Source organism: Leuciscus leuciscus, assembly GCF_965113295.1.
Source record: "Leuciscus leuciscus genome assembly, chromosome: 5".
Classification (NCBI taxonomy): domain Eukaryota; kingdom Metazoa; phylum Chordata; class Actinopteri; order Cypriniformes; family Leuciscidae; genus Leuciscus; species Leuciscus leuciscus.
Window position 1 is genome coordinate 447,970 of NC_138729.1, and position 24,995 is coordinate 472,964.

At 44.0% G+C, this 24,995-nt stretch overlaps 2 protein-coding genes and 1 long non-coding RNA gene across 6 annotated transcripts; 2 read left to right on the top strand and 1 right to left on the bottom strand.

The window, feature by feature from the left end:
* The first annotated feature begins 4,392 nt into the window (after positions 1 to 4,392).
* Positions 4,393 to 9,720, top strand: wbp1 (WW domain binding protein 1). Its single transcript, XM_082169819.1, has 4 exons — positions 4,393 to 4,623; positions 5,274 to 5,376; positions 6,034 to 6,201; positions 8,184 to 9,720. Exons 1-4 carry the CDS (start codon positions 4,561 to 4,563, stop codon positions 8,498 to 8,500), a joined length of 651 nt encoding a protein of 216 aa, XP_082025945.1. The 5' UTR covers positions 4,393 to 4,560; the 3' UTR covers positions 8,501 to 9,720.
* Positions 9,721 to 10,074: 354 nt separating this feature from the next.
* Positions 10,075 to 14,472, top strand: LOC309498676. 2 transcript variants are annotated; one of them, XR_014206013.1, is made up of 3 exons: positions 10,075 to 11,371; positions 13,609 to 13,905; positions 13,937 to 14,472. It is a non-coding gene; the product is annotated as an uncharacterized lncRNA (long non-coding RNA). The 2 variants fall into 2 exon arrangements; XR_014206014.1 differs by having other exon boundaries at positions 10,075 to 11,366; positions 13,602 to 13,905.
* Positions 14,452 to 24,708, bottom strand: lman2la (lectin, mannose-binding 2-like a). 3 transcript variants are annotated; one of them, XM_082169517.1, is made up of 9 exons: positions 23,859 to 24,708; positions 22,580 to 22,776; positions 22,202 to 22,319; positions 21,783 to 21,865; positions 20,634 to 20,666; positions 20,375 to 20,536; positions 20,104 to 20,218; positions 17,322 to 17,441; positions 14,452 to 14,942 (listed from the first exon to the last, which is right to left on the bottom strand). In XM_082169517.1, exons 1-9 carry the CDS (start codon positions 23,974 to 23,976, stop codon positions 14,800 to 14,802), a joined length of 1,089 nt encoding a protein of 362 aa, XP_082025643.1. In that variant the 5' UTR covers positions 23,977 to 24,708; the 3' UTR covers positions 14,452 to 14,799. The 3 variants fall into 3 exon arrangements, with proteins under 3 accessions (XP_082025643.1, XP_082025644.1, XP_082025645.1); XM_082169518.1 differs by having other exon boundaries at positions 22,580 to 22,698; positions 23,859 to 24,707; XM_082169519.1 differs by lacking the exon at positions 23,859 to 24,708 and adding an exon at positions 22,777 to 22,866 and having other exon boundaries at positions 22,580 to 22,698.
* Positions 24,709 to 24,995: the final 287 nt, after the last annotated feature.

A 24,995-nucleotide genomic window follows, 5' to 3' on the forward strand; every position in this document is an offset into this window, starting at 1 on the left:
CTGTAAATGAAGAGTGTTACAGTAAAGACTCGATGAAGAGCGTTACAGTAAAGACTCTAGATGAAGAGCGTTACAGTAAAGACTCTCGATGAAGAGTGTTACAGTAAAGACTCTCGATGAAGAGCGTTACAGTAAAGACTGTAGATGAAGAGCGTTACAGTAAAGGACACTCAGAAGAGTTAGAGAGAGATTCTGCTTCATCATGTGTTCATGTTGATCCGGCCGGAGGAGTTTCTCCTCATCTCAGACTCTTGGCAGGAGAAGAGGAAAACCCTGAAGCAGATCCAGCCTCGACAACACTATACACACACTCTTTCTCATCCTCCTCCTCTTACGCACACCTGCTCTTCCTCATCCTCCTCTTCCTCATTCACCTCCTCTTACACACACACTCTTCGTCATCCTCCTCTTCCCCGTTCATCTCCTCTTACACACACCTGCTCTTCCTCATCCTCCTCTTCCTCGTTCACCTCCTCTTACACACACCTGCTCTTCCTCATCCTCCTCTTCCTCGTTCACCTCCTCTTACACACACCTGCTCTTCCTCATCCTCTTCCTCTTTCACCTCCTCTTACACACACCTGCTCTTCCTCATCCTCCTCTTCCTCTTTCACCTCCTCTTACACACACCTCCTGCTCTTCCTCATCCTCCTCTTCCTCGATCACCTCCTCTTACACACACACTCTTCGTCATCCTCCTCTTCCCTGTTCATCTCCTCTTACACACACCTGCTCTTCCTCATCCTCCTCTTCCTCATCCTCCTCCTCTTACACACACCTGCTCTTCCTCATCCTCCTCTTCCTCATTCACCTCCTCTTACACACACATTCTTTGTCATCCTCCTCTTCCCCGTTCATCTCCTCTTACACACACCTGCTCTTCCTCATCCTCCTCTTCCTCGTTCACCTCCTCTTACACACACCTGCTCTTCCTCATCCTCCTCTTCCTCGTTCACCTCCTCTTACACACACCTGCTCTTCCTCATCCTCTTCCTCTTTCACCTCCTCTTACACACACCTGCTCTTCCTCATCCTCCTCTTCCTCTTTCACCTCCTCTTACACACACCTGCTCTTCCTCATCCTCCTCTTCCTTGTTCACCTCCTCTTACACACACCTGCTCTTCTTCATCCTCTTCCTCTTTCACCTCCTCTTACACACACCTGCTCATCCTCTTCCTCTTTCACCTCCTCTTACACACACCTGCTCTTCCTCATCCTCCTCTTCCTCGTTCACCTCCTCTTACACACACCGGCTCTTCCTCCTCTTCCTCGTTCTACCAGAAAGACTCGGGAGAAGATATTGTAACAATCATCCATTTATTAATGACCCAGCAAGCAATATGCAATAAACTATTTGCCGTAGGCCCCGTCCGTAACTCGCAATCTGAGGGTACGGATTCAGCATTTCCTGCCTGAAGATGAAGGCAAGGCGCAGCCGACCCCCTGTGATGTATTGGAAGGGACCGTCCTGGTGGTGGTGGGGTGGTTGGAGGGGAAGGAACATCCTGCGGTGATAAATATGGAGAGAAGAAGCCTTCTTATTAGTGGAGGAAACCATCTTGGTGGTGGGGGGGGTGGATGGTGGTGAGTGAAGCGTTTAGCATCTGCGAACTCAGACAAGTGTAAGTACGGGTCCTTTATACTTGAGATATACTATAAATGAGAATGTAATAAGTGACGCAAACAATTGAGTCTTCCCGGCAGAACTTATGCTAAAGCTTTCATTTCACCTCCTCTTACAGACACACTCTTCCTCTTACACACACACTCTTCCTCGTCTTCATCCTCTTCCTCATTCACCACCTCTTACACACACACTCTTCCTCGTCCTCATCCTCATCCTCTTCCTTCTCTCCCTCTTATATTGTTTCCATCCATTGTTGGTATCAACATTCAGTGCAACATTTTGAGTCAGTTTCGGGACTCTGACCTGACTTGTATGATGTACAGTTGGTTTGGTCACATCATTAGAAATAAGTGTGAACAATTTTGAGTCGTTGTGTGTAAACGATGACCACTGTGTAGTTGTTGTGTTTAACTTTCGCCTGTCTGTGTTTAGCATTTTGAAACATAAGTGCATCACAGTGCAAAATGTGTTTTAGTGAGTAAAAATGTGTTTAGAGTAAAAAGAGTGCATGAGATTTGCAAAGTGTTTTAACGACCTGAACTAGTTTAATGTTTTACAGAAAGAGTGATTTATTCGAAAAATTGGTTTAGACTATTGAGAATTTGGTTCAGAGAATGAGGTTTAGTGTTTTAGCAATTCAGAAAAACTGTAATATAAATCTGCCTTGACCAGAGAAGCTTCGGAACCAATCACACGAGACTCTGATCGGATGAACCAATCACACGAGACTCTGATCGGATGAACCAATCACACGAGACTCTGATCGGATGAACCAATCACACGACACTCTGATCGGATGAACCAATCACACGACACTCTGATCGGAGGAACCAATCACACGACACTCTGATCGGAGGAACCAATCACACGACATGCTGATCGGATGAACCAATCACACGAGACTCTGATCGGATGAACCAATCACACGAGACTCTGATCGGATGAACCAATCACACGAGACTCTGATCTCGTGATGAACCAATCATCTGACTCTGATGAACCAATCATCTGCTTTGATTGTGATTTAACAGGGGCATGTTCAAGTTCAAAACGGTGTGCAACGTTTTGCTACGGTTTCCGGGTTGAACGTCATGTTTCCTGGAAACGGCGTGCACCGGTGTGCAACGGGGTTTGAGATACGTTTTCTCTTGTTTGGTGGGTGTGTCAGAACTGCAGTCCAATCAGCAGCAACATGTATATAAAACACGCGCTATTAAAGTGAACTCGCACAATGGGTTCAAGGAAAGTAATTTACAAATGTGTTCGATGCAGCTCGGTATACGCAACAACTGAGGATATTAGAAGACATGTTTGTCGTAAGTTTTATTGTAAAAATATAGGATATCAACATAATGATGTAGTTGTTTATATTTTTAGCTTCATTGCAAGTGTATGACATTTGGTATAGAAATAAACAATGGTAATTAAGTGCTTTTCCTAAAAATGAGAAAGAAAATACAGGGTATTAAAACAGTATGACCTACAAATAAAGTCAGTATGTGAGGCTAAATAGATGTATTTTAGTCTGAATTAGGTAAGATGTGTGCTTCCATTTCAGTTTCAGCAATCCCTTCACTCGATTGGGATGTTCTCTTTTGTTCTGGGCGGCAAGTGCAGTAACTGTAACATCGAGCATATTTTGTAGTATTAAACACATATTTATACCGACTTCATCAGGCTCAGAAAATTCTTCACAAAGAACACAAAGAATGAGCCTTCTCAGCTGCCATAGTTGCAACTCTTGCGTCATCAGAACAGTGTGTTCAACGCATCACCGTTTCTGTTTAAAAAACGTTGTGCAACGTTTTGCCGGGGCTGAACGCAGCCCAGATTTAACAGGGAGCTGCTAACAAAAATAAACCGTTTCTGAACTTTCTGCGTCATATGACATATGCAGTGAACACTCAAATACGATGACTTGACGGAAAAATCTCCTTCATTCTACTTTTATATGATCTAATAGGCTATCAAGTGTAACTTAAATGAGAAAAATGAAGAAGCACCACATGACTTCAGCTGAGGCTCTTCTGTTGCTCACTGAGAAGACAAGTATACGTCATGCCTTATTACAGTTTTTAAAAATAACAAGCAGTTTTCTAATGATCTGTTATAACAAACTGTTCTATAAAGAGTTAATGCGTCTCTTCACAGTGAGTTTCCTAATGGACACAAACCGCTAGGAAACATTTAAAAACTAGCGAAAGGACCCAAAGCGATATATGTTCTCCAAATATATGAATGAGATGAGATGTGTGTGTGTGTGTGTGTGTGTGTGTGTGTGTGTGTGTGTGTGTGTGTGTGTGTGTGTGTGTGTGTGTGTGTGTGTGTGTGTGTGTGTGTGAGTGATACCGGCGGAGGTAGGTACTCACTATTTCTCACTGCGCGCTCCCTCTGTCTCGCAGAACGCGCATCTGATGTCATCCTGTTGACGTCATGTTCTGATTCCGCGTGCGCATCCGTTACATTTCAAATATGACATTGACAATATGCAAATATATAAAAATCTCATAAAAACGTAAAAAAAATTATCAATTCATTAGCATTGTTGTTTTGAAATGTGTCATTGATGTGATTTGCCAAAGTGAGGAATAACATTCAACATGAATAAATGTTATACGCACAATAGTGTATCGGGTAGCGTATAATATGATACAAATGTTAATTTAATAGGCCGATAAATGCAGCGACACTGTGTGTGTGTGTGTGTGTGTGTGTGTGTGTGTGTGTGTGTGTGTGTGTGTGTGTGTGTGTGTGTGTGTGTGTGTGTGTGTGTGTGTGTGTGTGTGTGTGTGTGTGTTATTGCTGTGATTGTGATGCTGCTGCCCTCTGTGGATCATCACATTCATCACACAGACATGATGCGCGTCTGTTCATCTGAAGATTTATGATTAACTTATGATTAGCTGGAGTTTGGAAAGAAACGCGCAGAAAGATGCCGCAGAAGACGCTGTGCTCCGCCGTGGGGCTTCTCTGCGCAGCGGCGTGTTTAGTTCAGGTAAGCCGGCGGCAGGGCCTCTGAGGCGGGGAGTGCTTGAACTCGAGCTCGGGGATTCGCGAATGTGGAGGCCTCGATAAACAACTGAAACAAAGCCATAAAACACGGTTACCGAAACATAATGTTCGCGATCCTGCTTCTTACCGGGTATTAAGAATCGACATAAATGTTTTACATGTTGAAATCATAGACATTTGAGAAGATGATATGAATAGATACAAGCTTATTGATCGTTTTGTCTGTAGTGTTTGCGGTTTTGTAGGGTGTTTGTCTGTTTGTGAGGTTCGGGGTTTGGCTTGTACTGGTTGTTTTCAAAGGTTATTGTGTAAATGATCCAGAAAATCAATAAAAAGACCGACTGTGGTGTTTCCTGTTTACACAATATTCGGGCAAATTTGTATCCATATTATTATTTTTATATAGAATGGTTCATATGTATTTATTGACTCGTTTATTTCAGCTTTATCTTGAGCACAATAGTTGAACGTTTGACACAAATCAAGTCATCTGGCTTTCAAATGGTGAATTTGTGTTTGTACTGGGCCTGAAGTATGAGACTCTTGAGTGTTTTCTGTCAGACTCCAACACTGATGTAAACTTCAGATGTCGTGTGTGTGTGTGTGTTGCTGAATGCTTGTGTTTGTTTGCAGGGGAAGGAGTTTTGTTTCGGCGTGAACAATGAACAGTACCGCTGTGAGATGGGCTACTGCTGCGGGGAGACCGAGTGTTGCACTTATTATTACGAGCTGTGGTGTGAGTTATACACACATACACACCTGCAGATTCATCTGTTACACACACACACACACACACACACACACACACACACACACACACTCACAGGTTTTCTCAGTGTATCTGTCAGTTCTTCTAATAGACATTAACTCCAAGGTTTCATGTCAAAGCCTGTATCTGAGAGTAATCTTACGGATGATGTGACTGATCACGTGTTTTACCACCTTTTTGTCTCAGTTGTTAATTTTGAATGGCCATGTGAAAAATGATTTTTAAAAGTTCAAATATTCCATGAAGTTTCTCAATCACACGAGATCATGAACATGACATGTTTGAAATCATTGGTGATGTTGATGAGCAGCATTTGACAGATACACACTGATCCCGTCATCCACTGCACTGATGATGATGATGATGATGTGTGTGTGTGCGTGTATCAAGTCAAGTCACCTTTATTTATATAGGCCTTTTTACAATACATATTGTTTCAAAGCAGCTTTACAGAGATAACAGGAAAATAATGCAACAAAGTTGCAAGATCTGATTTGGATCCAGTTGATTACAGTAAACCTCGGAATAAGCAGAAAGACCAACATTAGCGTAGATGCCATTCTTCTCATAATGTAGCTATGTGTATGATGTGAGATGTGATTTCAGTCGTGTGTGTGTGTTTAGGGTTCTGGCTGGTCTGGACCCTCATCATCATGCTGAGCTGCTGCTGCGCGTACAGACACCGGCGGGTGAAGATGCGACTCCAGCAGGAGCAGAGACAGAGAGAGATCAGCCTGATGGCGTATCAGGGGGCATCGAGTTCCTTCATCACCCCTGCTCCTCTCAACCTGCGTGAGTCTCACACACACACCCGTCGCACACACACCGTCACTCAGCGAGAGATCAGCCTGATGGCGTATCAGGGGGCATCAGGGGGCATCGAGTTCCTTCATCACCCCTGCTCCTCTCAACCTGCGTGAGTCTCACACACACACACACACACACACACACACACCCCCGTCACACACACACCGTCACACAGCGAGAGATCAGCCTGATGGCGTATCAGGGGGCGTCGAGTTCCTTCATCACCCCTGCTCCTCTCAACCTGCGTGAGTCTCACACACACCCGTCACACACTCACAGCCGTCTCACACACACACACACATCTCACACACACTTCATTTCTTCGATTAATCGGATTAAAAATGCCTTTTTTTTTGACAAAACACACTATTCCACGTCCTGGCAAAAGCTGTCCTTCAAACTAATTTGCCAACTGGATGCTCACAGTGGATATATCTGTGCTATGAACAAAAGAGCTATAGAGCAAAATGACAGTTTAAATCCCTACATTAGAAATGAAGACAAAGAAAAATAAAAGCACAAACTCAGTGTCAACAGATAAGAGGAACACTGCAGGAACACACACACTCACTCTGGACACACTAACCTGACACTGTCATCTCTTTATCCTGTAAATGTTAGAAACGTCTTCAGTGATATGCAGTTATCCCTTTTCAGGATCCACTCTCATAAAATACTTGAATGTTGACTTTCATAAATTTAACGTCCAACAACAGATATTTCAGCAAAATGAAAATTTTCCCGCTGAATCTTAATGGTGTTCCTCTGTAATGTGACCCGTCAGTGAAGTGTGAAGTCTAGCGCAGACTGTCAGGACGAGCGTTCCGTTCATGCAAAGTGGGGTGTAACACTGAATCCGTAACGCTTACAGGTGTAACACTGAATCCGTAACGCTTACAGGTGTAACACTGAATCCGTAACACTTACAGGTGTAACACTGAACCTGTAACGCTTACAGGTGTAACACTGAATCCGTAACGCTTACAGGTGTAACACTGAACCTGTAACGCTTACAGGTGTAACACTGAACCTGTAACGCTTACAGGTGTAACACTGATCCTGTAACGCTTACAGGTGTAACACTGAACCTGTAACGCTTACAGGTGTAACACTGATCCTGTTACGCTTACAGGTGTAACACTGATCCTGTTACGCTTACAGGTGTAACACTGAACCTGTAACGCTTACAGGTGTAACACTGAACCTGTAACGCTTACAGGTGTAACACTGAACCTGTAACGCTTACAGGTGTAACACTGAACCTGTAACGCTTACAGGTGTAACACTGATCCTGTTACGCTTACAGGTGTAACACTGATCCTGTTACGCTTACAGGTGTAACACTGATCCTGTTACGCTTACAGGTGTAACACTGAACCTGTAACGCTTACAGGTGTAACACTGAACCTGTAACGCTTACAGGTGTAACACTGAATCTGTAACGCTTACAGGTGTAACACTGAATCTGTTACACTTACAGGTGAGGGTATAACCCAAAAAAATGAAAGTCGAAAACCCTTTTTGAAAGCCGAGGAAACATATCCCACATTAAACGCATGCATCTGTCACAGGCAAGCCATGTTAAACTACGCTTGTGCATTATTCTGAAACTTAAAAGAGTTCTGATTGGATAGCTGATTTGGGCAGCTTGGATCTCTCACCGGTCCCACAGCACCTCCACTGTTTTCAGATGCATTTTGTCCATAGAAATGAGTTATTCACTGCTGTAATTTGATGCAACTGGCGGAAGTTTTCCGCAACTAATCGATGACATTCGTTGTCGATGATTTTCATTTATCGGTTAGTTATTGCAGCCCTATATTTTATATTAGTAAATATTATTTGAAATAAATAGAATGTGTTTTTTTCCATCTGTAAATGAAGTAGTGTGACATCATCATGTATCGGGCCTCAGATCCTCTGATCCGAGTGTGTGTGTGTGTGTGTGTGTGTGTGTGTTTCTCCAGGCTTGTGGACGGACTGTAAGCTGCCGGACTATGAGGAGGTTCTGGCTCATCCTCCGACACCTCCTCCACCGTACTCAGAGTCCGTGGACCCGCAGAACCATCAGAACCCACGGGACCCGCCCGCACCGGTTCCGGACCAGGAGAACAGCCGGCGCCGGCATGTGACCGGGGACTCGGGCATCGAGGTGTGTGTGTGCCGGCTGGACCAGGGCCCGGAGGAGGCCGAGGGGTGTCAGGGGGCGGCCGGGTGCTGTTCCAGCGCTGGGAGAGATCCAGCAGAACCAGAACCAGAACTAGAACCCGAGCGCCTTGTGTGAGAGAGACTCTGAGCTTCTGTTTCCCAGCATCCCTCACGCTTTCTTCGACTGAGCCACTGCTCGTTTCTCACCATGACTGCGTCCCAGAGCGACACACACACACACACACACACACACACACACACACACACAGAGAGTGTAAAGGGCGTGTGTGTTTTCATGTGTTTGTTTGCCTGAAAATCCCATGAGCGCTGAGAGAGCAGATCAACACAGTCAGCTGATCGTCTCATACGTGTGTGTCTGGAAGACTGTGGCCTTTCCCATCTCGCACTGCTACTGTAGACCTGTGTGTGTGTGTGTGTGTGTGTGTGTGTGTGTGTGTGTGTGTGTGTGTGTGTGAATGACATCAGCAGCGTCACATGACGCTGCCTCAGCGTTATGATCTAGTTTATTTGTAAAGCACAAACGTGAAGCTGCGTGTCGTAGAGCCTCGGCTGATAGTTGCATGACGGTTCTGAATCGAGGACGTTTACCTGCATTAAGGGCTAAAATCAATATCATGTTGTTTCTGAATGTTTGCTGTTGTTCTCACGCTTGTTTTCCCATCATCCCTCTGAACCCTGTGTGTTGCACTGAGGGACGCTGTCGTCCTCGCATTTCTCCAACGCATTTCCTGCAAAGTTTACAGATTCTGTGCCTTTTTCCCACTGGAGAACCAGATTAACTAACTAGGCTATGCAAAACACGAGGACTCGTCAGTAACAGCGCTCATGTGACCCAGCGAAGGCTTCACCCAGAGACTGATCTCACTGCTGTCCGCCCGCGACGCTTGTTTGTGGTTTCTTAGTTTGTGTACTAACTCAATAACCTGTCTGTTGTTCGTGAACGCCTCTGTTTCAGACGGACTCATCCAGGAATGGTGAAATCTGAGGCGTCAGATGATTTCTTTTGTTCAAATGTGTGTTTAATAATAAGTGACGTTTAATATCGAGCCAAATCACAGCGCCAGCTCTTCTGTAAAGCACGTTGAGCTGTTTTGACTTCATACTCGTTTATAATAGTGGAGCTGATGTGTGTGACCTACATCTGAGCATCCGTCAGATGATGATGATGATGATGATGAAGATGCTCAGACCTACAGGCGTGTTTGATTTGTAATTGCAGCACTGACAGCCGTGTGGCGTTTCTACTGACGCGTTATTTAGTAAGACGTCTGCTTTGTCTATAGTCATTTGTATTTTATTTTTGTAATAAAAACAATAAACCAGCATTGGCACTCAGTCGTCTCTGTGTTTCTGATCTGATCACATCGTCATGTTCGACACACTGTTCATGCAGTGATCATGATGGTTATTATTATAAGTTTAATCATTAAGTTTTGTATTGTAGAAAGCCTTTCTTTAAAGTGAATTTCGTTTTGTATAAATTGTATCTTAATTTTAATAAATTTTTCATCAACCAATTGCCTGTATTTAAAGGGATACTCCACCGTTTTTTCATATTAAACTATGTTATTCCCTTAACTAAGACGAGTTGATACATACCTCTCTCATCTCAGTGCGTGCACTCAATCGCTCTGACGCGCGGTGACACTCTGATAGCACTTAGCTCGGGAGTAGTTCGACTCGGCGCAGTAAAAAGTCACGCCTGATCCTCTTCCCACTATTGACAGAAGTGAGAGGAAGAGGATCAGGCGTGACTTTTTACTGCGCCGAGTCGAACTACTCCCGAAAGTGCTATCCCGCCATACATTATAGTTATCCTTTTTAACCCGCTTAGAAAAGCGCCACGTTTTATTTTGTGTCACCCTACTTGATCGTATAACTACTCGTGTAACTGTTTTTAAATAGGGAAAACGTTGATGTGTTTGGTCACTTCTTAATTCATTGCTGTCAGATACCATTGAATATACTGGGCTAAGTACTATCAGAGTGTCGCCGCGCGTCAGAGCGATTGAGTGCACGCACTGAGATGAGAGAGGTATGTATCAACTCGTCTTAGTTAAGGGAATAACATAGTTTAATATGAAAAAATGGTGGAGTATCCCTTTAATAAATAAGAAGCAAATATATAGCAGACAATATAATCATGGAGGCACCGGCGCGCTGCGGTCACTTGCATTGCACTTGAACTGGAGCGCATCTCATCATAAATTAACCGAAACTCAGTGTATGCCTCACAGATATGAGAAATACATCTGAAGAAAGCTTGAAATGTCTTTAAACGAAACAATTCAAAACGAAAAGAAATAGGCTACTCTCTGATTATGTAATCCATGATGTGGGACCTGATATTCATTTATGTGATATTCATGCTTTTTTTTCCTACAGTAAAGCACAGTCCACAAACAATCTCAAATGCAAACTCCCTATAATAAGACAAATCTCTGGAGGCATGCTCCAAGCACACTCTCATCTCATCCCTTTTCCCACATTTGTAGTAATGACACTATAACCAAACCGGAAATTGTAACGCGTGAGCACGCGAAAGTCCGTATTATATATATTTTTTTGCAAAGGTCCCCTAAAACCGCATTCTTCCATTTTAAGAATATTTCTAAATTATGACAAATTACAAATGAATTGAACAGTTAGTCCATGCGTTCATGACCTCAAGGCTAGATTATTGTAATGCTCTACTGGGTGGTTGCCCTGCATGCATATTAAACAAACTACAGCTGGTCCAAAATCGCTCGAGGTCTTAGAGACGGTTAGTGTGAAACGTTCCCTTATCAACATCCCTCGTTACAGACTCAGCCTGTGTTGTATAAAGCGCTATAGACATGAAGCAGAGGTGATGCTGAGCCGTCCGGCATCTGTGCTCTTATTCAGGGAAACGAGACGTTAAACACTGATCTGATGATGCACCATTTTCACAGTGGGGAAAACTAACCTTTTCATCTGGGAATATAGAGAAGAAAGAGACGGTTAAGTAAGGAATAATTGACGACAGGCCGTTGAATTACTAGAAAAATAATGCACACCCGAGGTGGTAATGCGGTCACGACGCGAAGCGGAGTGGCTATTACACCTCGGGTGTGCATTATTTTTCTAGTAATTCAACGGCCTGAAGTCAATTATTCCGCTTATACTACAGTTACCACACCTCGAAACATTGTTCAGATTATGTATTTCAAGACGTTTGTAAAGTTTTTGTCATTAAAATGCTCTTGTATGTAGGACTAATTTCTTACGCATCTAATCCCATGCCTCCGTTGCTAATTCCAAAATGTCATTTTAGAGTTAGTGACGGAGGTTTGAGCCGCTGATAGCAGACTAATGCTGAGTTAGGGTTAGGTAGAGTTAGTAACGGAGGTTTGAGCCGCTGATAGCAGACTAATGCTGAGTAAGGGTTAGGGTTAGGTAGAGTTAGTAACGGAGGTTTGAGCCGCTGATAGCAGACTAATGCTGAGTTAGGGTTAGGGTTAGGTAGAGTTAGTAACGGAGGTTTGAGCCGCTGATAGCAGACTAATGCTGAGTTAGGGTTAGGTAGAGTTAGTAACGGAGGTTTGAGCCGCTGATAGCAGACTAATGCTGAGTTAGGGTTAGGTAGAGTTAGTGACGGAGGTTTGAGCCGCTGATAGCAGACTAATGCTGAGTTAGGGTTAGGTAGAGTTAGTGACGGAGGTTTGAGCCGCTGATAGCAGACTAATGCTGAGTAAGGGTTAGGGTTAGGTAGAGTTAGTAACGGAGGTTTGAGCCGCTGATAGCAGACTAATGCTGAGTTAGGGTTAGGTAGAGTTAGTAACGGAGGTTTGAGCCGCTGATAGCAGACTAATGCTGAGTTAGGGTTAGGTAGAGTTAGTAACGGAGGTTTGAGCCGCTGATAGCAGACTAATGCTGAGTTAGGGTTAGGGTTAGGTAGAGTTAGTAACGGAGGTTTGAGCCGCTGATAGCAGACTAATGCTGAGTTAGGGTTAGGTAGAGTTAGTGACGGAGGTTTGAGCCGCTGATAGCAGACTAATGCTGAGTTAGGGTTAGGTAGAGTTAGTGACGGAGGTTTGAGCCGCTGATAGCAGACTAATGCTGAGTAAGGGTTAGGGTTAGGTAGAGTTAGTAACGGAGGTTTGAGCCGCTGATAGCAGACTAATGCTGAGTTAGGGTTAGGTAGAGTTAGTAACGGAGGTTTGAGCCGCTGATAGCAGACTAATGCTGAGTTAGGGTTAGGTAGAGTTAGTAACGGAGGTTTGAGCCGCTGATAGCAGACTAATGCTGAGTTAGGGTTAGGGTTAGGTAGAGTTAGTAACGGAGGTTTGAGCCGCTGATAGCAGACTAATGCTGAGTTAGGGTTAGGTAGAGTTAGTGACGGAGGTTTGAGCCGCTGATAGCAGACTAATGCTGAGTTAGGGTTAGGGTTAGGTAGAGTTAGTAACGGAGGTTTGAGCCGCTGATAGCAGACTAATGCTGACTTAGGGTTAGGGTTAGGTAGAGTTAGGGTTAGGTAGAGTTAGTGACGGAGGTTTTAGCCGCTGATAGCAGGCTAATGCTGGACACACGACTAGCTGACACATTCTCTGACTGTTTTCATCGACTGCAGAAGATTTTAAACACCGACTTTGAACACAGACTGAACGCACTGAACACGCGTTTGGGCATGATCAGTCATAAGTATCAAATTACATTCATTATGCAGTTATTAGAGAGAGATGTTGCAATAATGAGACAGAAAAGCATGTGCGTCAATATTATTATTTATTTATTAATTCAATTCGTTTTAATTAATTCGTTCATTCTTTTTTTTTCTTCATTATTGACAGATGACAGTAGACTATAGCCAAATAAATGAAACACAAAGCCCTTTTAACAAGTAGGCCTATCAATAATTATTTATTTGTTATATTATCTGCAATAAAAATCCGTGCTGCAGGACTATCCATTTATTTAGCCTATATTCTGTTTAATTTTCTATTGATTATAGACTATATACTTTATTTATTAAAATTAAACTGCATGTTTCTATTGATTGTGAAGTAAAAATGCTTTTTCTTGTTATGAATTGTATCCTATTTTCCGTTATTACAGTTGACTATGCGAAGTGATATGGAGCTGTAATGCGGTCGAGACCTGCCTGGAACTACTTTAGCCGTGCGTTTCCCTGAAAATAATGCACACCTTAGAATGTTCGTTAACCAATCAGATTCAAGCATTCAACGACCCTGTAGTATAAAGTGGATTAAACTTCGGAGAGTCATAATAATGCAGGCATATAGTAGAGCAAGTCAGTTCTGAAGGTCTTGAAATTGTGTTTTTAATAATATGATCACTGACACGTGAGGAAGATGTGATGAAGATCCCGTGAGTGTGTGTGTATGAGGACTGACACACACATGAATATGAACACGTGTCTGATCTGTCGGATGTGAACGCTAGTGAAGACATGATGTTCTCCCTCAGTGTCTCTGTCTCGTTCTCCAGCACAAACATCTAAACACTCTAAACTCAACATGACTGAAGATATTAACTCTTGTTTTCTGAAAGATGATCCAAAGTAAGTGAGTTTATGATTAAAACAAGAACAAATCTCCCAGTGGGTTTAGAAAAATAAGATTAATTTAAAGGGAAAACATGTTTATTTTTCTTCTAGTTTTCTTTCGTCTAATAATCCAGGCATTGCATATTACGGATATTGTCGGCTTTTGTTCCTCTCCTGTAAGTCGCTCTGGATAAAAGTCTCTGCTAAAAGCATTAATGCAAAGGTCAATTCAGCTGGAAATTTCAAGCATGTTTTTTATAGATTTTCAACATTTATTTGTAATTATAAATGTGAGGCACATGAAACACTGATCCTGAAAAATGATCTTTGATTCCATTACAGACGAGACTGATGTCCTCCCGATCCTCCGATGTCACGAACAGCAGAGTCTGGGCTGGGTTAGGGTTCAGAGGTTAGGGTTAGGGTTCAGACGAGTGCTAGTGTGTGTGAAGGAGCGAATCGTGAGTCTAAAACAGGAGACAGATGTGGCTCAACATCTGTGGCTCAACATCTGTGGCTCAACAGTGGCGTACAGACAATAGAGACAAAAATCAACAAAACTTTAATTCTGATTCCATGGGCTCCTCAGATTCCCCACTTGGATCTGGACAGATGAAGAGATGTTAGACGTTCTGTACAAACAATTAATAAATATATAATATACAGTGAATAAATACAGCACTGGTTGAGAGAATGAAGGCAGCAGGAGTTTGAGAAACACATTCACATCTGAGACTCGTGATGCCCATCACACCTTCATCATCATCACCTTCTTCATCATCATCACCTTCTTCATCATCATCATCACGACGACAGTCGAGTGTTCATCGCTCAGGTTATTCCCCCTCGACAGAGAGAGAGTGTGTGTGTGTGTGTGTGTGTGTGTGTCAGTAGAAGCGCTTGCGCCGGCTCTCGCTCCAGTGCCCGTACAGAACCAGTCCCACCACCACCAGCAGAAACACTCCCAGCATGGAGAAGAGCACGCAGAAGAAGATACTGATGCTGCTCATGCCCTCCTCGTCTGCGTACGCTGGACACACACACACACACACACACACACACACACACACACACACACACACACACACACACACACACACACACACACATTATGATGAACCCATACTCATTCTCTGTGTTCAGCTGGTGCGTGGACAACGCTTCTCTACACATCATCATCTGTAATCTGTGCTTTGATACTTTTGATATGAAACAAAGTCTCGGCTCTCAAATCCTGTGAGTTTCATCAGTAAATTCAGTCAGTAAGTGTGTGTGTGTGTGTGTGTGTGTGTGTGTGTCAGATGAAGCAATCATCTCTTGCTGTTTACTACTAGTTACAGCAGCAAATAAACATCAGTGAACATCAAAAGGAATGAGGAAAGATTCAGAACAACTTCCTGAACTCAATCATGTCTATAATCCATCACTAGGCGCGTTTCCATTACAGATTTGTGCAAAACTTTTGTGATTTTTTCTAAATATCGACAAAAAACTATTGCGAAATGACGGCGTTTCCATTAACCGATGTTATGCGACTAAAACATCATTTTTTCCTCTCGCAATCAGTCATTACAAAAATCATGGCAACGGACGTTGGTAGGTTTATATATATCCCAGCCACCGCACTAGACATTAGTACTATTAATGGAAGGAAACGTAGGCATGTTGATCCAAGCATTAATGGCAAGGAAAGACCCTTACACTGTGAGCGGCTCATATGAGGTGTTTCTGGGGGTTTCTCACTCATTTCTGCTCCGAGGTCTTGATTGTGGCACCTCTAGGGTTTAGAATCCAATTGAATTTAATAAGGAACTATGTCTCGTATTCTGTTCAAACACGCCGCGTCATCTACGTCAGGCGAAATATTCCTTTTTCGAATTTGCCCATGAAAAACCTCCTCATGCGAGCGGAAAAACTTTTTTGCGATGAACGGGAGTTTTTGCGAAATTGATGCGTTTCCATTGAGCGTATTTCCAATTCGCAATTTCAATTTGCGCAATTTGAGGGGTAATGGAAACGCAGCTACTGTTTCAACCGCAGAAATGTACCTTTCTTTGAGAAAAATTCACATGTACTGAACCTGATCTACAGTCACGCCAACATTTACTCAGACAGCTTCAACATTTCTCACATTATCAGTTTATTCTCTATAGTTTAGAAAATGGTAATAAAATATGATAAATCAGTGGATATTTGACTGGTTTTGTCCGTCCTTCTGTTAGACTGTCTCACACATGAATTATGTTGAATATCTGTCAGCTGTTAAATTTAACTACACAATTAGATAATACCAGTTTAGCTCAACCAATCACCAAGCAATGCTTCATTTTGTTCAGTCTGTGTGTAAAAAGAGCATTAGCAATTAAAGACAAAACACTTCAGCAAAACATGATCAGCTCAAAGTGTCCCAATCAGTTTTGGTCACAAATTTAATAGATTTCACAGGTAGTCTCTGTATGAAGAATATTTGGGTATAATATGTCACAGTTTACTTTATTTTGCTCTCCTCACTTACATAAATGAACTATGATGCTCCGATCAGCATTTTTGGGGCCGATCACCGATTACCGATCACCAAAATCATGATCTGCCGATTGCCGATCACTGCCGATCACAGAATGGAAATATGATAGAGTCAAGAAAATCTTGAAGAACCACCAATATTTATTTAATTGTAGTTAGAAAACAAGATAACATAAGGCTACTGTAGGCCACCTTTTCCAAATAAGGCACAGTATAATTTTTCAAAACAAAGAGGGGTCAGGCAGACTACAATGGATGTAGTTGAGGAACTAACTAAATAATGACAATGACATTTGAGGTTATTAAAACAGTAAGTCCCGCCCCTCGACTGCCAAAAATAAAAGTGTTCGAGCGAGCAAAATCAGCAGGCGAGAGGAGATCAAGCGCGAGAGTGTGGGGAATGATCATGCGCGCGCGCGAGGGCAGAGATGTCATGCGCCCGCGCAGGGTTTGAATGAGCTCGCGAGTTCCCGTTTCCTCGCGCGTAGATCTGTTATCCTCTCGCGAATGTCATTTACCGCGCGCGCCAGCATCAGTTGTGCGCTCGATTATAATTGCCATTGAATTGCCGTCATAGGAGAACTCATTTTGCCACTGTTAAGCAAGCTCTGCTCTGCTGTTGTGTTGCCGCGCATGCGGAAAAGTTGCGCGAGTTATTTACGTCACGTGATCGGCTTTTTTGATCGGCGCTTTTGGGGGTTGCCGATCAAGCTATTTTTTGCCAATATCGGCCGATCATGATCGGCGGCCGATCAATCGGAGCATCACTAGTCCTGATCACACTAGTGGACAAATAAAATCAAAAATTTTATCTGGTGTCTGAATAGTTTTTGGTTTGACTGTGACACACACACGAGAGCTGCTGTGATCATGTGATCATACTCACGTCTCAGGAGCTCCATGTTGTCGACACTGGGAACCAGAACCTCCTCCTGCTCCTCGTCCTCCTGTTTGCTGCGCAGGACCGTCAGCTGGTACAGCTTCATGGAGATCAGGTCATGGTTATCTGAAACACACACACACACACACACACACACACACTGAGCACGAGCTGCGTGTGGCGGTGAAGCGCTTGCACACGCGTGTCTCACCCATAGACTGTATAAAACACTGGGTGTAGTGTGTGTGACGTCACCTGTAGTGTTTCTGAAGCCTAAAGTGGGCGAAGCCAGCCGTCGCCATCTTGGCAGCGTCACTCCCGGATAAACGAACATGTTAAGCGAGCGGATTAGCTGAGGTGACGTTATGCTAACGCTAGCAGACAAACGGCTAGTAGTGACATCAGTGGCAATCCACCTGTCACTCAAGTGGCCACAGCCTTAATTATGCAGAACTTTAAGTCTTAATATCATTTACACGGATGAGTTATAAAATCATTCACCCCCTCACAGTCGTCATGAAGGGCAACATTAGCAATATAGACCAAAACCACTTCTTGCACCAGACTGTAAACATGTTCCTTTGGCTCCAGACCGCCAGAGGCAGTGCCGAAAGCCCTCACGCTACACCGAGAAGCGAATAGCAAAGTTGTCACCTCGTGACTTATGATGAGTCTTAAGGTATGAGAACCTCTTAACATGTCAAATCGATCTCTAGATCACTCTCGCTTGACTGAGTCGAAGTGACGAGCTGAAGCGTTCTTCAGGATATATATACGCGAGCCGTGTCGTCACTGTCATCGCCTCACATTACGGGGTTCCTCACTGGACACGTTCGCTTGCTCGACGAGCGCGAGTCATATTTTATACGCTTCAGAGAGACTTCAATCTTCTGGTTGCCTTGGCTTGAGAGTGTGTGTGTGTGTGTGTGTGTGTGTGTGTGTGTATATATATATATCGCTGTGCAGATCACCAACGGCAACGAGTGACGGATTTATTTTCCATCTGGATTTAAGGTATTTAATTGGTCACGGATGCACTGGGAGTTCAACATGCCCTAACACAATGGATGGATTGTCCTCCCGGCTGAAGCTCAGCGTCTCCATTTGGTGCATCACTGGAAGGAACATTAAAAGCAAAGCTCGCCGCATTAATCTGGACCCCCCCCCCCAGTCTGTGAAGTAAAGCGGGACAACGCCACCCTAACCCACTCTCATCCACACACGACTGGTTTCGGCCATCTTTACTGCGTGATCAATATAAGCAGCGGCACAGCGGCTCATACGCTCATTATCTCCTAATTATGACCAGAAATGGATAAATATTAAGTCTGCTGTTTAAAACAAATAAAGAACCAGTGTAGGAGAATAGTTAATATACACAGACATCAGGAAACTCTGTATATTCGTGCAGTTTGCGCATGTCAAAAAATATTTTCCGATTTGAAGCTTGTGACATATAAACACACATCAACCCGATCACATGTTCAGCGTTCATGTAAACACTGCGTTCAATGTTCAGTCCCAATGTTGAGTGCAGACGCTGAGCTTCTGTCTCCTGCGTTCTACAGCCTTGGCCGTGTTTCTAATGCTTCGGCGCATACACTAGTGGCCTTACACTGCTCTTAGAGTGAAGCTTCATCTGACCCATCAGAGTCTCACTGAACCTGCATTACAAGTCATGGGTGTTATGGGTAATCCCGGCACAGCTCTGGGCACTCGCGCTCGACGGCAGGGATGGCCCAATCCTAACCCTAACCCTAACCCTCCTCGCCAGAGCTGTGTCGGAATCATTTCCATTGGTTCCTGGACGAGCTTTTGCTGCACAGGAAGCTGTGTATATGTGAACTGCAGCTTAAAGGATTAGTTCACTTTCAAAAATGTTTTTGCCCGATGTCATCCAAGATATCCATGTCTTTCTTTCCTCAGTCGAAAAGAAATGAAGGTTTTTGAGGAAAACATTCCAGGATTTTTCTTCATATAATGGACTTCAATGGCAACTAACGATTTGAAGGTTCGAATGTCCGTCTCAGTGCAGCTTCAAAGTCTCGAAACGATCCCGGTCGAGAAGTAAGAGTCTTATCCAGCGGAACTATTTTTCATTTTCTAAAAAAAAAAAAATATATATACAGTTTTTAACCACAAATGCTCGTCGTGTGCCATCTCTGAGATGTGCCACGCATTACATCATCACATTGGAAAGGTCACGCGTCTCATCATCTATCTGAGTTATTTGTCTGTGTTCTCCGGTTCATGAAGGCAGGGAAGGGCGGAAAATTTCATCTCATTTTCTCCTCCAACTTCAAAATCGTCCGACATCTTTGTTTTAATTTATAATTTTTTTATTTTCGTGACCTTTCCAACGTGATGACGCAATACACTACGATGGTACAAGACGGGCATTTGTGGTTAAAAAGTATATATATATATATATATATATATATATATTTTTTTTTTTTTGAAAATGAACAATCGTTTCGCTGGATAAGACCCGTATTTCTCGACTGGGATCGTGTCGAGACTTTGAAGCTGCACTGAGACGGACATCTGAACCTTCTTTGAACATTGGAATAGTTGGTTGCCATTGAAGTCCATTATATGAAGATAAATCCTGGAATGTTTTCCTCAAAAACCTTAATTTCTTTTCGACTGAAGAAAGAAAGACATGGATATCTTGGATGACATCGGGGGAGTAAATTATCAGCAAACATTTTTGAAAGTGAACTAATCCTTCAAGTCTCGTCAGTGTTGATTCAGGAGACGTGAACGTGAAGGTTCTGGTTGGTCTCACCTGACAGATCTCCAGTGACGGCTGACGCTCCGAAGTAGAAGCCCTGCGGCAGACGAACACCGGGAACATCCAGACAATCTCTCCACTCGTGCTGGCCGTCGATATCCAGCATGATCTGCACACACACACTCAGGTCAGCTCGTTCTCACCGTGAGTCTGCGGTGCACACACATACACACACACACACACACACTCAGGTCAGCTCATTCTCACCGCGAGTCTGCGGCGCACACACACTCACACACACACACACACACACACACACACTCACCGTGAGTCTGCGGCGCACGTATCTGATGAACAGGAAGCTGTCGTGCTTCAGGTTTCGCACCATCGCGCTACAGCCGCCCAGTTCTGAGGGACGCCCGTCCCGATCGTGGTCGTAGCTGATCGAGCCGTTGCCCACCATAGCTAACACGTACGGGAAGAGACGCTAGCACAAACACAGGAGATCAGTCAGTCACAGGCGTACAGAGTCACATGACCATCACATGACCATCACTGAGCCTGATTAGTGGACGCTAGTTTACCTGCGTGCGCGGCGTATATCGCTTCCTCTGAGCCTAAAAACAAACAAACACAAACACTGTGAGCGTTCACTTCAGGGGCCACTCTCAATGATGTGTGCCGGAGGGGGGACACTGGAGCGGGGCCGGAGGGGGGACACTGGCGCGGGGCCGGAGGGGGGACACTGGCGCGGGGCCGGAGGGGGGACACTGGCGAGGGGACACTGGAGCGGGGCCGGAAGGGGGACACTGGCGCGGGGCCGGAGGGGGGACACTGGCGCGGGGCCGGAGGGGGGACACTGGCGCGGGGCCGGAGGGGGGACACTGGCGCGGGGCCGGAGGGGGGACACTGGCGCGGGGCCGGAGGGGAGACACTGGTGCGGGGCCGGAGGGGAGACACTGGTGCGGGGCCGGAGGGGGGACACTGGCGCGGGGCCGGAGGGGAGACACTGGTGCGGGGCCGGAGGGGAGACACTGGCGCGGGGCCGGAGGGGGGACACTGGCGCGGGGCCGGAGGGGAGACACTGGTGCGGGGCTGTTATCAGGGGTCGGCTAGTGAAGGGAAATCTCAATGCTTCAGCACACCAACACATTTTGGACAAAGTTATGTGTGAACAGTTTGGTGGAGGTCCTGTTCTCCTCCAGCGTGACTAATTCACACAGCGAGGTCCATAAAGACATGAGTCCGGGGTGGAAGAACTGGACCGGCCCGCACAGAACCCGGACCTCACTATCCAACAGCTTCGGGTTTTGGACGTCAGTGTTGTTTGGTTCCCAGTTCTCTAAGAAACATCTTAATCTACATAAGAGAGTAAGTCATGCAGGTTTGAAGGACATGATTGTTTCGGGGTGGAGGACCCCTTTAAACCCGACCGGTGTGTGTTGAACGCTTTACGTCCTGAAGGTCGTTGTTTTCAAGCTTCTTCTTCTGTGGATCTAGACGTCAGTGTTTCTGCTCCTGTAATGACCTCTGTGACCTCTGTGCTGTCAGACTCACTGGATTATTACTATCAATGACAATCAATGCTTATAAATGTAATTGATATTTCCAACTGGCACTTGATGTAGATCACGTCCTTCATGAGTTAGTGAAGGTGTGTTCTCAGTTCCACACACACACACACACACATATATACTGTAACGTCACTGATAACACACACTTCATTCCTGTACCTCCAGAAGCTTCTCCTCGTTGGGATACGTGTCCACAAACACACCGAGTCCAGTGAAGAAATCCCGGTTCCCGAACACCGGACCTGCAATCAGTGAGAGACCATTCCCATTTAAACCCTGATCAGTGAGAGACCATTCCCATATAAACCCTGATCAGTGAGAGACCATTCCCATATAAACCCTGATCAGTGAGAGACCATTCCCATATAAACCCTGATCAGTGAGAGACCATTCCCATATAAACCCTGATCAGTGAGAGACCATTCCCATATAAACCCTGATCAGTGAGAGACCATTCCCATATAAACCCTGATCAGTGAGAGACCATTCCCATATAAACCCTGATCAGTGAGAGACCATTCCCATATAAACCCTGATCAGTGATGAATATCAGTTATTAATGCCGTTATTAAACACACCTTTCCTCATGCGCTCCTTCGTGTACCAGACCGCCAGACCGTCACCGTTCAGGTTCTTCTTCCCTCGACCGTGAACCTTAAAGTGAACCTGTAGTTCCCAATCCCTCAGGTGACATGGCTGCGCGCACACACACACACACACACACACACACACACACACACACACACACACACACACACACACACACACACACACACACATACATAAATACATGCAGAGATAGATACACACACACACACACACACACACACACACACACATACATAAATACATGCAGAGATAGATACACACACACACACACACACACACACACACACACATACATAAATACCCTCACCCAACACTAGTGAGGGATCATCAGTCATGAAGGGACTCACCATTCGGCTCCATATGGCTCCCTGTTTGCTCTGCTGATCTGGAGTGAGACGAACATGATCCGTAGTGATCAGAGCATCTCCCATTAACTCCCAGTGAGACGAGCCCGAGACGCCCACACCTGCACACACACACACACACACACAGATCAGAGCATCTCCCATTAACTCCCAGTGAGACGAGCCCGAGACGCCCACACCTGCACACACACACTCTCTCTCTCTCTCTCACACACACACACACACACACACACACTCTCTCTCTCTCTCTCTCTCTCTCTCTCACACACACACACACACACACACTCTCTCTCTCTCTCTCTCTCTCATATACACACACACAAACAAACACACACACTCTCTCTCTCTCTCTCACACACACACACACACACACACACTCTCTCACACACACACACACACACACACACACACTCTCTCTCTCTCTCTCTCTCTCTCTCTCTCTCACACACACACACACACACACACTCTCTCTCTCTCACTCACACACACACACACACACTCTCTCTCTCTCTCTCTCTCTCTCTCTCTCTCTCTCTCTCTCTCACACACACACACACTCACTCTCTCTCTCTCTCTCTCTCTCACACACACACACTAATGGGACCTTATTGCAAAGTGTAACCTATTGTTCTTTATCATTCTTTTGCACTTTAATCTGTTTGAAATATTGGTTTACTTTATAAATGTTTAGTGTTTTACTGTATTTAAAAGTGATTAACCCTGTTAGGAGGACAACACTTTATTCTGACCATATTCAAAATGTGACACCATGATCAAATCTTCATCAATTATCGTGATATGAAAATTTGAAAATGCCACATTCAGTTTAAAGTAGGACTGCAGATTATTATTCTAAACAGTTTTAAGCAAAACAAATAAAATAAAAAAACCTGTGTTCTTCTTATACTGTCTCTTTATAAGGGCGGGACCCCCATAAGACTGGGTTCACTGTTCATTTTAATTAATAGCATTAATCAACTTTGCACGCGTGTTATAAGATACGAAAAAAAATAAAAAAAAAATAAAAAAACATTTTGCAAAAAGTAAATGAATAAAATGATCATAACTGTGACGGACCGCCCAGTGTTCAGCGCAAACACACACTAACAGCGTGAACTAAAGCAGCTGACAACATGCAAACACACGCAAACTGATGCCAATCCTGTCAGACTCATCATGAATGTGAAATATCGATCATTCACATTATTATTACTATCATAATAAGAGCTAAAGCGCGTGAATAATCATGTTTGTCTCTTACCCTGGTAAGGCTTTGACAGGGAATACTCTCTCTTTAAAAACTCTTCCATTTCATGGCCATCATCGCATAAAACAAAGCAGAAAACTGCAAATAAAACCAGCGATGATCTTAAAATCATTGTTTAAATTCAACGATATTCAAACGCGTCGCTGGATTCACGCTCGCGCTCATCGAGCCCTGCTGTCGCCTCATGCTGTCACCTGATTGGCTGCAGCTCTTACACGACGCCTAGCGATTGGCTCTCTCGCCTGTCAATCACACATCAGCCCTCCCACACATCAGCAAACGGGACCGGAGATTAATGATCATAAAAGATTGACTAAAATGGTAACTTCACGTTTAGAGTATAGTTACTCTCTACTTTTAACAACCCTTTTTAGTCCACGGAATTTGTGCTTTTTTTATTTTATGCGCACGCCTCATACTTTGGAAAAATCGAGAATGTATAGACCGTTTGTAGCCCCGCCCCTTTTCAGCGCTGCGCTAGTTTTTGACTTCCGGTCTGCATTTTCATAGAGATCTTGCGTATTTATGAATGAACGGCTCGTTTTAAAATCTTCCCGGTCTACTGACATTTGTTAAGACATCTGCTTTAAACACTACAACCCTAATGATAACTTTAGTTAACTTTAATTACTCCTGGGCAGCAATGCCATAGAGATATACAGCGACCGCAAAAACGGAAGTTCAAAGACAATATTATAAAGATGCTGTGCGCTTGTTTCTCTGGCGCATAAAGTCTTATAGACATAATCTATAATTTACTAAATCATCACTAACGTGATTGTATTATTATTATTATGACGATGTTGATTATTATTGCTGTAGAGTCGCCTCACTTCCGGAGTATATTACGTAGGAATGGTTTAAGGACTGTCGTAAAATTACACTCAAGAAAAGCCACGAGGAAACGGAAAACAACACCAAACATTTATTTTAACCACAATAATGTTGTGTTTAAATATGAATAACACGCATTATCCATCTAGTACAGTCATCTTAGCGAGGTAACGTGAAGGAAAGTGAATGTTTGCTACATAATCAAACTACACACTTTAAAATACAAGACTTTATATCCAATCAGTGAAACGGAGAGATTATCATCACGTGATTAGTGATCATTTCTGGATTCAAACT